The sequence below is a fragment of the Choloepus didactylus genome, chromosome 15, assembly GCF_015220235.1.
Source record: "Choloepus didactylus isolate mChoDid1 chromosome 15, mChoDid1.pri, whole genome shotgun sequence".
Lineage (NCBI taxonomy): Eukaryota > Metazoa > Chordata > Mammalia > Pilosa > Megalonychidae > Choloepus > Choloepus didactylus.
The window spans coordinates 42359963-42373335 of NC_051321.1; the positions used below are offsets into that span (position 1 = coordinate 42359963).

The 13373-nt window shown below is 32.3% G+C and overlaps 1 protein-coding gene across 7 annotated transcripts in view; it reads left to right on the forward strand.

Annotated features, from left to right (window-relative positions):
- EXOC6 (exocyst complex component 6) overlaps window positions 1–13373 on the forward strand; it is a 228740-nt gene that overhangs the window by 96418 nt on the left and 118949 nt on the right. For all 7 annotated transcript variants that reach the window (XM_037804144.1, XM_037804148.1, XM_037804145.1 and 4 more), the window contains 3 exons: window positions 9782–9828; window positions 9938–10058; window positions 11566–11637. In XM_037804144.1, the coding sequence (XP_037660072.1) occupies window positions 9782–9828; window positions 9938–10058; window positions 11566–11637 (240 nt within the window). The remainder of the gene's footprint in view (window positions 1–9781; window positions 9829–9937; window positions 10059–11565; window positions 11638–13373) is intronic.

Sequence of the window (13373 nt, forward strand, 5' to 3'; positions counted from 1 at the left end):
TTAAAATCTTAAATTCATTTTTTTGTGTGTGTGTTTGAGGAATAGATTAAAGGCTTTATTAGATTCTTTATGTGGTCCAAGTAACAAAACAGGAAAACAATGCTTATTAGAGAAGATAGAAGGACACTATTATAACTTAATTTTAATCCTAAACCCAAATTTAAGCAAGTTACTTGCTAAAGTAGACTTCTGTTTTATCCTTTGGTTAATACCAGTGCACTTACCCTTTGAATTTAAATGTTTTGCAATTATTTGGGTTCTCTGAGCTTTTCAGAAAACAACTTTTTCAGATGCATATTTAACCTTCTTTTGTTTCTAAAAATAGCTTATCAGTTAATTTGCTTGGTTTTTCTAGTTTTAGTCACATTTTTTCTATAAATAATTTTGCCCCCTTATTCTTCCCTGCTTTGGCAAATTTGCTTTAATAAGTGTTCTTTTATAGTGAGTTATGATGAAAAGGATGTTGAAGTTTTTATGTTTTTATTTATTTATTTTTTTTGCAGATTTTGTTGAGGTATCTTCACATATCAAATATTCCATCCAAAGTATATAATCAGTGTCTCACAATATCATCACCTAGTTATGCAGTCATTATCACACTCAATTTTAGGTCGTTTTCTTTGCTCCACAAATAAAATTATCACATAAATGCAAAAAAAAAAACAACAACAACCTCAAAAAACAGCCCATATTCATTATCTCCCCCTATTATTGACCCCTAGAATTGGTGTGCTACACCAGTTATTGTTGATGAAAGAATTTTGAGGTGTTACTGTTAACTGTAGTCCGTAGCTTGTAATAGGTGTTTTTTGCCCCATATATCACTCTATTATTTTAAACTCTTTGTACCAGAGTTGTACATTTCTACTAGTTCATGCAAGAACTTATTTAAATTTGTGGTGTTAATCAGTGACATACATGACTCTAAACAACCATTTTCAACCAAATTTACCTACAGTACAGCACTATTACTTACATTTCCAATAATGAGCTACCTTCACCCCATATCTATTTCCAGACATTTTAAGTTCAATCTCATTATACATTCTGAACATATTAGGCAACCACTTCCTCTTCTCTAGCTACTGTCTATCTCTAGGTAGCCTATATTTTACATTTTAGAACTCTGAGTTTACATATTCTCGTTAGTCTGCGTTACTGAAATCAAATAGTATCTTGTAGTGTCTGACTTATTTCACTTGGCATTATGTCTTCAAGGTTCATCCATACTATCACATGCTTCAGGACCTCATTTCTTCTTACTGCTGCATAATATTCCACTGTATGTATATGCCACATTTTGTTTATCCGCTCACCTGTTGATGGGCATTTGGATTATTTCCATCTTTTGGCAGTTGTGAAGAGTGCTGCTATGAACATCGCTGTGCAAATGTCTATTCTTGTCCTGGCTTTCAGATCTTCTGGGTATATACTGAGTAGTGGAATTGCTGGGTCATAGGGCAACTCAATATTTAGTTTTCTGAGGAAACTTCAAACTGTCTTCTTTAGTGGCTGTACCATTTTACACTCCAACCAGCAGTGAATAAATGTTCCGTTCTCCACATCCTCTCCAGCACTTGTATTTTCCTGCTTGTTTAATAGTGGCCATTCTTATAGGGGTGAAATGATATCTCATTGTGGTTTTCATTTGCATTTCCCTGATAGCTAATGTAGAGAAATATCTTTTCATGTGCTCTTTAGGCATTTGTATTTCCTCTTTGGAGAAATGTCTATTCATGTCTTTTGCCCATTTTATAATTGGGTTGTTTGTCCTTTTATTGTTGAGTTGTAGGATTTCTTTATATATACTGGATATCAAACTCTTATCAGATATATGGTTACCAAATATTCCCTCCCATTGAGTTGGCTATTTTTTCACCCTTTTGACAAAGTCCTTTGAAGCATGAGTGTTTGGTCTTGAGGATTTCCCATTTATCTATTCTTAAATTCATTTTTAAATGCACCAGGGATCAGGCAAGAAAGTAAAGAATACTCAGGCCAAAAATTAAGGAAAGATGGAACTGTACTATGTTTGTTATGGTGATAGTTAATGACTGTGTATGTGAAAACTTACAGAAATTGCACACAGAGAGTGAATTTTATTGTACATATTTTATACCTTAGTATATCTGACTATGAAACAAACAAGCAGGAAAACCTAAATGAAGGTAGAAACTCTGCTACAGGTTTAATGAAGCACTGACTATGGCTTTTTTCCTGGGAGAATCTGCTGAATGGGGAAACTTGAGTTTTAGGGATATGGGGTACAGAAGACTAAGCTAAGAGATCACCACCCTTGAAAAGCTGAGACTCCAAAGGATTATATCCCATTACTAGGAGGATCTAGAGCTAAAGCCATCCAACAAAACCTCCGTGCTCCCACTGCCAAACACTGCAAGGAAAATTTCCTATCTCAAATCTTAGTGCTGGATAAGCAGAGAAAAAAATCCCTCTTAGAATTCATAACATGCAGCCTTGTACATGTGTTTGCAACCCAAATTCATTCTTCATGGATAATCAAAAAAATCTCAAGCCTAAAATTTAGTTTAAAGTGATCCTATGCTGATATTGCCTCCAGGTGTCTGGCAGAAGCAAATGCAGAGTTTCTCTGAGGAATCTACCTTTATCCCAGAGTTAAAGAATATCCACAATTAAAGTTTCAAGGAAAATTAACAATTTATAGTCAAAAATAATTACCAAATGGAAATACTGACAATAGAAATTGATCCTAAAAAACTCGCAATATTTGAATTATTAGCCTGTGTGTGTGTGCTACATAATATGTTTAAAGAAAAGAAAAGGCAAGTTTGCTTATATGAGTAGGGAACAAGAAACTGTAAAGAATAACCAAGAAGATGTGAAGAAAACTCAAGTAGAACATCTAGAAATTAAAGATATGAAAACTAAAATTAAAAATGTTATGGAAGGGTTTAACATTTTATGAATTCTCTTTGTTAATCTGAAGTAATTACCTAGAAAGCATCTCAGAGAAACAAATGATAAAAACACAGAAGAGAGAAATACATAAGGAATACAGATGGAAAGTCTAGTGTATATCTAATCAGAGTCTCAGAAGAAGAGTCTAGAACAAATGGTACAAAGTAAAATTTGAGGTCATAGTGGTTGAGAATTTAACAAATGACAGATAGAGATACATCTAGTCAAGCCCAGGGAATCCAAAATAGGTTAAATAAAAAGAAATTCATTCCTAGAGATTTTATAATGAAACTGCAGGACACCAAAGAAAAAGAGAAAATAAAGGATCTGAAAAACATCCTCAGCAAATTTGATCTAATTGATATTTATAGAAAGCTCCACCCAAAACAGAAGAATTCACATGCTTTTCAAGTGCACATGGAAGGTTCACCAAGACAGATCACTTTATGGGCTATGAAACAAATCTCATCAAATATAAAGGCTTGAAATCATGTAAAACATGTCCCTTCACCACAATGGAATTAAATTAGAAATCAATAACTTGAAGATATCTGGAAAAAGTTCCATATCTTTGGAAATTAAACAGCACACTTCTACATGATACATTGGTCAAAGAAGAAATCACAAGAAAAATTAGCATACTGAATTGGATGAAAATGAAAACCTGCATATCAAAATTTGTGAGATGTAGCTAACAAAGTGCTTAGAGGCAAATTTATAGTATCAAAATGCTTGTATTAGAAAAGGACAAGTCTCAACTCAGTGAAGCTTCTTCCTTAAGAAACTAGAAAAAGAAGAATAAATTAAACTCAAAACAAGCAGAAGGAGGCAGATAGTAAATATAAGAGCAGAAGTCTATGAAATAGAAAAGAAAAAGGAAAAAAAAAAAGGGAAAAGTCATCAAAACCAAAAGCTAGTTCCTTGAAAAGATTAATAAATTTTGTAAACCTCTAGCCAGATAGAGCAAGAAAAAAAAGGGGTGGGGTGGGGTGGGGAGGAAGAAATTTATGTTACTAATATCAGGAATGAAAGAGGTAAAACAAACAAACTATAGATCCTATGCAAAACAAGTATTTGACAAAAATCAGTATTCATTTTGGATGAAAATTCTCAGAGACCTAGGAATAGAAGGTCTGTTAGTTTTCTGTTGCTGCTGTAACAGATTATCACACTGAGCTGAAATCAAGGTATTGCCTGGACTGAGTTCTTTTCTGGAGATTCTAGGGAAGAATCTGTTTTCTTGCCTTTTCCAGTATCCAGAAGATGCCTCCATTTTCAAAACCAGCAAGAGTGGGCCAAGTCCTTCCCATATCATATCACTCTGACCTCTTTCATAGTCACAGCTCCCTCTGATTCTTAAGGTCAATTGTTACAACCTTAATTCCATCTGCAACTTTAATTCTTCTTTGCCATGTAATGTAACATTTTCACAGGTTCTGGAGATTAGGATTTGAACATCTCTGGGGCCATTATTCTGCCTACCATAGAAGGGAACTTCCTCAACACTATAAAGGGTATCTATGAAAGACCTACAGCTAATTTCATATTTAACAGTGAAGGATTGAATTCCTCATAAGATGGTAAACAAGGCAAGGAATTCTACTCTTAACACTTCTTTTTAACATTATCCTGGGGGTCCTTGAGCCAGTGCCATAAGGCAAGAAAATGAAATAAAACGCATACTATTTTGAAAGGAAGACGTAAAACTGCCTTTATTTTCAGACATGATCATTTACTTAGAAAATCCCAATAAATCTATAGAAAAAGCTACAGAAATAACTGAATTTAGCAAGGTCAATATACAAAAATCAATTGTATTTTTATATACTAACAAGAAACAATTGGAAATTGAAATTAAAAATACTATTTACAACAACATCAAAAACATGAAATACTTTAGAATAAGTCTAGCAAAATGTGTGCGAGATTCAAATGCTGAAAACATTGCTGAGAGAAATTGAAGATCTAAATAAGTGGAGAGGAGATACTGTGCTCATGGATTACAAGACTCCTGTTAAGATGTCAGTTCTTCCCAAATTGATCTCTAGATTCAGCGCACTCCCTATCAAAATTCCAGCATTTTTTTTTTTTTTGGTAGAAATTGACAGACTGATTCTAAAATTTACATGGAAATTCAAAGGACTTAGAATAGCCAGAATAATATTTGAAAAAGAACAAAGAGGACTCATACTACATTATTTGAAGGCTTACTTTGAAGCTATATTTATTAAGACAGTGTAGTACTGGCATAAGAACAGACATAGAAATCAATGGAATGGAATAGAGTCCAGAAATAGATGCAAAAATATGTGGTCAATTGGGTTTCAACAGAAATGCCAAGGTAATTCAGTAGGGGACAGTATAATTTCAACAAATGATGGAATGATTGGACATCCATACACAAAAAAAGAGAATATTGACTCTTACCTCATTCAACAGTGAACTAGAAATGGATCAAGGACCTAAATGCAAGAGTTAAAACTATAAAACTTTTAAAAGAAAACCAAGGGTGAAATTTTTGTGACCTTGGGCTGTGCAGCATTTTCTTACAAGTTACATAAAACATGAACCATAAAAGAAAAAGTTGATAAATTGAACTTGATCAAAATTAAAAACTTCTGCTCTTCAAAAGTCACTGTGAAGAAAATGAAACGACAAGACACAGACTGGAGTAAATGTTTGCAAACTTCAACTTATATCCAGAATATATAACAAACTCATATAACTTGATTATTAGAAGACAAAGAAACAAGTTAAAAAATGGACAAAAGATTTGAACTGACATTTTACTGAAGGTATACAGTGCAAATAAGCACAAGAAAAGATGTTCAGTATCATTTTTCATCAGGGAATTGCAAATTAAACCACACTGAGATTCCACTATACACCTACTAGAATGGCTAAAATTAAAAAGATTGACAATATCAAGTGCTGATGAGGATGTGAGGCAATTGGAGCTCTCATATGCTGCTGGTGGGTATAGAAATTATACAGCCACTTTGAAAAGCAGTTTGGCAATTTGTTATACATGATCTGGAAATCCCACTCCTAGTGTCTAGTGTATTAACCCACAAGAAAACTTATCTTCATACATTGTTCCATACATGAATGCTTATAATAGCTTTATTCATAATAGCAAAAATGGGAAACATCCTAAATGTCTATAATCAATAAACAAATTGTAGTACCTCCATATAATGGAATACTACTCTGCAGTGTCATGAATAAATCTTAAAAACATTATTCTAAGTGAAAGAAGTCAGATACAGTAAAGTTATGTTCAGTATGATTTATATTATATGCCATATAAGTCAGAAATCAGTGGTAACTGAGGGCTAGGGTTGGGGAGAGGAATTCACTACAAAGGGGCATGAGGGAATTTTTTATGAGATGGAAATGTATGTTCTTTATCTTAATTTTGGTAGTGATTACCCAGCTGTCTACATTTGTCAAAACTCATTGAATTCCACATGTAAAAAGAGTTAATTTTACTGTATGTAAATTTTTAATGCAATTTTATTGAGATATATTCACATAACATACAGTCCTTCAAAGTGTACAATCAGTTGTTCATAGTATCATCATATATTTGTTCATTCCTCACCACAGTTAATCTTTGAACATTTTCATTACTCCAAAAAATAAAATAAAAATTATAATTAAAAAGAACATCCAAAACATTCCATTCCCCTCCTCCCCCTATTGTTCATTTACTTTTTTTCCCACACTCATTCATTGTTTTTTAACTTTATCAAAAAATTAATAAACAAACAATACAAAACAGCATTTCAAACAAAACCAAAACAAGGAATAAGAAAAAACAAATAACCTAAAATAACTGCATTGCTTCCAACATGTTCCTACCCTACCTCAAGAAAATAAACAGACTATAATCCAACAGAGGAATAAGAAAAACAAATAACCAAAACTATCTACATTTCTGAGAACTTGTTCCTTCCACACCCCCAGAACTTAACAAATCATAATCGTCCTGAGCATCCCCATAACATTAAGTTTACCCTCCATAATTTACCTGTTCTTATTAGATTATCGTTCCCTCTTCACTATTTGCTGTCTATCACTAGGTCCCCTATATTCTACAATATAAACCATTTATTTTACATTTTTCACAGTGTTCACATTAGTGGTAACATACAATATCTCTCTTTTTGTGCCTGGCTTATTTCAATCAGCATTATGTCTTCAAGGTTCATCCACGTTGTCAAACGTTTCATGACCTCATTCCTTCTTACTGCCACATAGTATTCCATTGTATGTATATACCACATTTTTTTACCTACTCATCTGTTGAAGAACATTTTGATTGTTTCCATCTCTTGGCAATTGTGAATAATGCTGCTATGAGCATTGGTGTGCAAATGTCTGTTCGTGTCACTGCTTTCAGATCTTCCAGGAATATAACGAGAAGTGGAATTGCTGGATCGAATGGTAACTCTATATCTATTTTTCTAAGGAACTGCCAGACTGTCCTCCAGAGTGGCTGTACCATTATACAGTCCCACCAACAATGAATGAGAGTTCCAATTTCTCCACATCCTGTCCAGCATTTGTAGTTTCCTGTTTGTTTAATGGTAGCCAATCTAATTTGTGTGAGATAATATCTCATTGTGGTCTTAATTTGCATCTCCCTAAGAGCTAGTGAAGCTGAACATTTTTCATCTTGTTTTTTGGCCATTTGTATTTCCTCTTCAGAGAATTGTCTTTTCATATCTTTTGCCCATTTTATAATTGGGCTGTCTGTACTACCGTCGTTGAGTTGTAGGATTTCTTTAAATATGTAAGATATCAGTCTTTTGTCAGATATGTGGCTTCCATATATTTTTTCCCATTGAGTTGGCAAATTTTTGACAAACTCCTTTGAGGTACAGAAGCTTTTAAGTTTGAGGAATTCCCATTTATCTATTTTTTCTTTTGTTGCTTGTGCCTTTGGGTGTAAGGTCTGAGATGTGATGTCCTAATACAAGGTCTTGAAGATGCTTCCCTATATTATCTTCTAGGAGTTTTATGGTATTCTCTTTTATATTGAGGTCTTTAATCATTTGTGTTAATTTTTGTGTAGGGTGTGAGGTGTAAGGGTCCTCTTTCATTCTTTTGGATATGGATATCCAGCTCTCCCAGCCCCATTTGTTGAATAGACCGTTATTCCCAGTTCAGTGGTTTTGGGGGCCTTACTGTATGTAAATTATACCGCAATAAACTTGACTTAAAAAAAGATAAAGAAGATGTTAAAAGTGTAAGAGAAAGGTCAGAACATTTTCAAATAAACAAGAAGCAGTAGAATATCTTCAATGCTGAAAGAAAATAACTCAATTGAAGATTCTGTATACAGTGAAACAAGGGCAGTGACAAACATTTTCAGTCAGAGAAGAGCAGAGTTTGCCCCAACAGATGCTTACTAAGGAAATTCTAAAGGATATAAACTTCTGGCATACGGGAAGTGATATCAAATGGGAGGTAGACGCAAAAAGGAATGAATAGCAAAGAAATAATAAGCCTGTAGGGTAAATCTGTATTGATTGTATAAAATAATATCAAATCTTGGGAGAATGTACAACGAAAAGAATTAAAATATGCAACTATACCTAAACATTAAAATGGGATGGGAGATAATGAAATTAACTGTTCTCCAGTTTCTGATTTGTCCAGATAAGTAAAATATTAATTAATTTTAGAGTTTGCTTACTTAATATATAATGTAGTTTCTAGAGAGCCACTAAATATTATTCGTCTAGTAGATAGAAAAAGCTACAGTGATAAAAAATAAAATATTTGTATGTCTTAGAGTTCATAAAATATGCTAATTCTAAACCTGTAAGCACTTAGTAACATTGACTCAAAACATTTAAAGCAAAATTGCTAGATCTGCAAGGAGAAATAGAGAGAAATCCACAAGCATAGTGGATTTTTAAACATGTCAATATTTTATAAACCAAATAGATAGAAAATCAGTAAAAATGCAGTACATGATTAACAAGCTTGATCTAATGGAGTATGTAGAATCCTATTCCCAACAACTGTAGAAATATATTCTTTTCTACCACACATACAAAAAACCTGACTGCAGACTATTTTGTAATACAAGCATCAGCAAATATCAAAGATTTGGTGTCATATAGACTACATTCTCTAATCATAGTGCTCTTGAGCTAAAAAGTAATAACCCCTTTCCCCCAGAAAAACCTTAAAAATTCCAGATGTTTGAAAATTATGATTACATTTATGAAATATGTAAAATACTAATATTTGAACTTTATGAAATAATGAAATATTTCATGTGAGCTTTCATGAATGAGAGTCAAATGATCAAATATTTTCCTATTATGCCTTTTGTGAAAGTAATATGTTAAAATGATAAACAACAGGCAATTGTAGACCATTTTTATGGAGTTTGGCTTTTACTGTGAATCAAATGAAAAGATATTGGAGGGTTTTTTGCAGAAGATGTAATTGACCATATTACTGTTTTTAAAATGTATCACTCTGGCTGATGTATGGAGATAAGGTTGTAGGGAGCAAGCCTGGAAACTGGGGTACCAGTTAGGAGCATAATGTAGTAGTCCCAAGTGAGAGATGAGTGTGGGTTGAACTAGCCTGCTAAGAAGGGAGTTCTCAAATCTTATTTATTTTTTAACTCATTTATTGAATGTAATATAAATTCCATGAGGGTAAGGACTTTTTGTTATTCTCCAGTGTGTTCCTGGTGCCTAGAAAAGTATGCAACATATAGTAGGTTCTCAAACATTTGTTAAATGAATGACTTGTAATTTACTTTTATGTTACTTGTATTTATTGGATTAAATTAATTTATATTTTTCATTTAAAGCATGAAACAGTTGATGGCTATAGAAGATATTTCACTCAAATTGTAGGGTATGTATCCAATATGGAAATAACTATCTATTAATAATATTATATTAAATGCCAGAAATAATGATTTATTTTCTAAAAACACATATTATGTTGGAAATTGCTTTTTTAGGTTCTTTGTAGTGGAAGATCACATTTTACATGTGACCCAAGGATTGGTAACCAGAGCATACACTGATGAACTTTGGAACATGGCCCTCTCAAAGATAATCGCTGTCCTTAGAGCTCATTCAGTAAGTCAGACAATATGTGTGACTTAATTTTTATTCAGTTAGTTCAAGAATTTCTGAAATGAGTAATGTTGGAGGAAAGCTATATTCTGTCATTCTGCATTTTTTTGTAATTGCTCAGAATTGGAAGTAGTAATGTCAGGCTTTTGTGATATTGATGTCACAATATTAGGCTGTGATTTTTACAGCTGATTCAGGCTTCCCCAGATAACCCTCAGTTGAGCATTATAGAAAATGAAGAATTAAGATCAGTCTCAACTGATCTCTTACTTAGATCACTGAAAAGCACTGTGAAAAAGGGTTTTTAATTATCACCCCAAATTCTTTATTTCCAAAATACACTATACCATTAAAACTCTATAGAACCTGTTCCTTGTTATTTATAATTTATTTGCAATATGCTACAATTATGAATTTCTTAAAAAAATATGCAGTTGTCAAATTTTGAACTTACTTGAAATAATGAAGCTTATGTAATGAACCTTTATTGATGAAAGCCAAATTTATCAAATATTCTCCTAATATGACTTTTGTGGAAATAATCAATATGTTAGTATTATAAAGACCTATTGAAATTACTAACTGTTTGGTATAGGTCTTTCCTTAAGATAATTTTAGTAGTTTACCTTCAGTAAAATCTCTCCATATTTAAAATTTTAATAATCTGTTATTATTAATAATTTTATCATTTATAATGAATATTTAAAATATTTGGAAAGAGGATTGTTAGTTTATATGATATTTAGGATATAAATATACTCATTTTTATTTATCAGGTTTGTAGACTCGTGACTTGATACCAATATTTATCCAATGAACTACAACTTTTTTCAGTGTATTAATAAAAAAGTACATTTTATTATGGTTAATTTTCAGATGAGCTCTGAATATAAGAAATTGTAGTATGCTTCCTTTTAATTCCATGACATCAAATATAAAGTCCTAACATATTAAATGCAACATACCACACTCAGAATCTTATTAAATGTTCTTAAGGGGACAAAATGGATTTAACTCTCCCTTTGAAATCAATAATTTTCTTTTAGTAAATTATCAAGAAAATGTGTGTGCCATTCTTAAATTGAAAAAGTAATATATTGCATCTCTTTTTTTAAGGTAGAGAATAAATTAATATTATTTATTAATAGAAAATTAAAAGTAACAGTCTATCTCTAAACCACTTAAGTTTAAAATGACTGCATCCTTAAAATCTAAAGATTTTTAGAAGTATAAGCGTCATTGATTTCACTAAAGTTTAGTGGTACAAATTGCAGGAAGATTTTTTTCATGTAATAGTCAACTTTAGGTATGTGATGTTGTGAATTTACCCTAAGAATTTTTACTGAATAGAGGAAGTCAATTGTTGATCTTACTTACCAAGATTTTAGATTTGTTATAAGTTGGGCAGATTAAAGTAAATAAAACTAGGTTTTATTTATTGGTCCCTTTTTAACCAAATGACTGTTTTTTGTGGTTTTCATGTTCCACCCCCACCCAATCTCCACTCTAGTCTTACTGCACTGATCCTGATCTTATTTTGGAGCTGAAGAATCTCATTGTAATATTTGCAGATACTTTGCAGGTGAGTGATAACCTTACATTTAAGCAATGGCTATTTTGAGCACTTAAATCTGTATATAAAATATAGACAACTTTCATTATTTTATGTGGACTAATGGTAGTAAATTAGTTGTAACCAAATGTTTACTTATGTATTGGTATTCTCCTGTTACCCAGGGCTATTTATACCACCTTCTTCCCAATAATGAAGCTTAGTCAGGTCTCAGGGAATATTATCATCTTTTAAAATATTGGCCTAATTTAGTTAAAATACATAAAGTATTTTTTTTGCAGTGAAAAAAAAAAAAAAGTATTTACACATGGTATAGCAGAAAGTACCCTGAACTAGAAATTAAAAGATACAGGTTCTGCCTTAGAATGAACATAGACTCTGGAGTCACACAGACCCTGTGTTTATGTTCTGCCTCTGCTAATGACTGATTATTTGCTTGCAAATTCTCTAAACCTTAGAGCCTCATTTGTGACAATGACTTTATTAATTGCTAGTTTTCAGAATTGTTTTGAGTTTTAAATATGTGATACATATGAAAACACATAGTGTGAAAACTTACTTCCTTTGTTCCTAATTTCAGGTTTGCCTCATGTTCTGTGACTGTAAACAAATCACTTTACTTCTTTGGGTCTTTTTTTTTTCTTCTTCAAAATAAGATTAAAACTGAATTACCTCAAAAGTCAACACCTTTATGATTTTCAGTATCAAATTTCAAGACTTCTGGCTTGTTCCCCCTTCCTGATTGGAATAATAAGGAATTAATTGCATTTTGTTTTCATGCTTAAATTTATGGAATTTTAAGGTTGGAGGTAACTTTTCATGAAAAGTAGGTTAGCATTTTCCAAAGCTTGGTAATAGTTGTTACTTCAAAAGGGATCTGTGTTGCCCTTTTTAGGTTTTAATGCACTGGAATAGCTAGAAGGAAATACCCGAAACTATCAAACTGCAACCCAGTCGCCTTGACTCGTGAAGGTGATTGTATAGCATTGTAGCTTACAAGGGGTTACTGTGTGATTGTGAAAGCCTTGTGGATCACACTCCCTTTATCCAGTGTATGGATGGATGAGTAGAAAAATGGAGACGGAAGACTAAATGAAAAATAGGGTGGGGGGGATGATTTGGGTGTTCTTTTTTACTTTTATTTTTTTATTCTTATTTTCACTTTTTCTGGTGCAAGGAGAATGTTCAAAGGGTAGATTGGGGTGGTGAATGCACAACTATGTGATGGTACTGGGAACAATTGATTGTACACTTTGGATTATTGTATGGTGTGTGAATATATCTCAATAAAATTGAATTTGAAAAAGGGGAATCTATGGTCAGAAACATTTAGGAAGTGAATGTGAAGTAAGTGAAGTAAAACAGCTGAGTGACATAAAACAGGTTTCTCCCAAAGATACTTTTTCAGAGCAAATTTATGCCACAAATTTCTAAAAGGGAAATGACTATGTAGTATTTTCTTAATATATTTGACCCTGGAATCTTTTTTCCTCTTAGATAGAGTTTCATATACTATACTTTGGGAAATGCTAATTTAAGCTGTTTATTTTTGCTTCATCACAATAGTCTTTCCATCCTAGAATAAAAGCTGTCTACTTTATTCTTAAACCTAAGGAGATTTCACAAGCTCCTTTAATAAATTATTTTATTGCCTTTTATCTTTATTAGTTTGCATGATTTATACAACTTTTCATAAAATTTGTGTCAAGTGTATCTATAATACTGGTCTCTCTGCTAGAAAACTT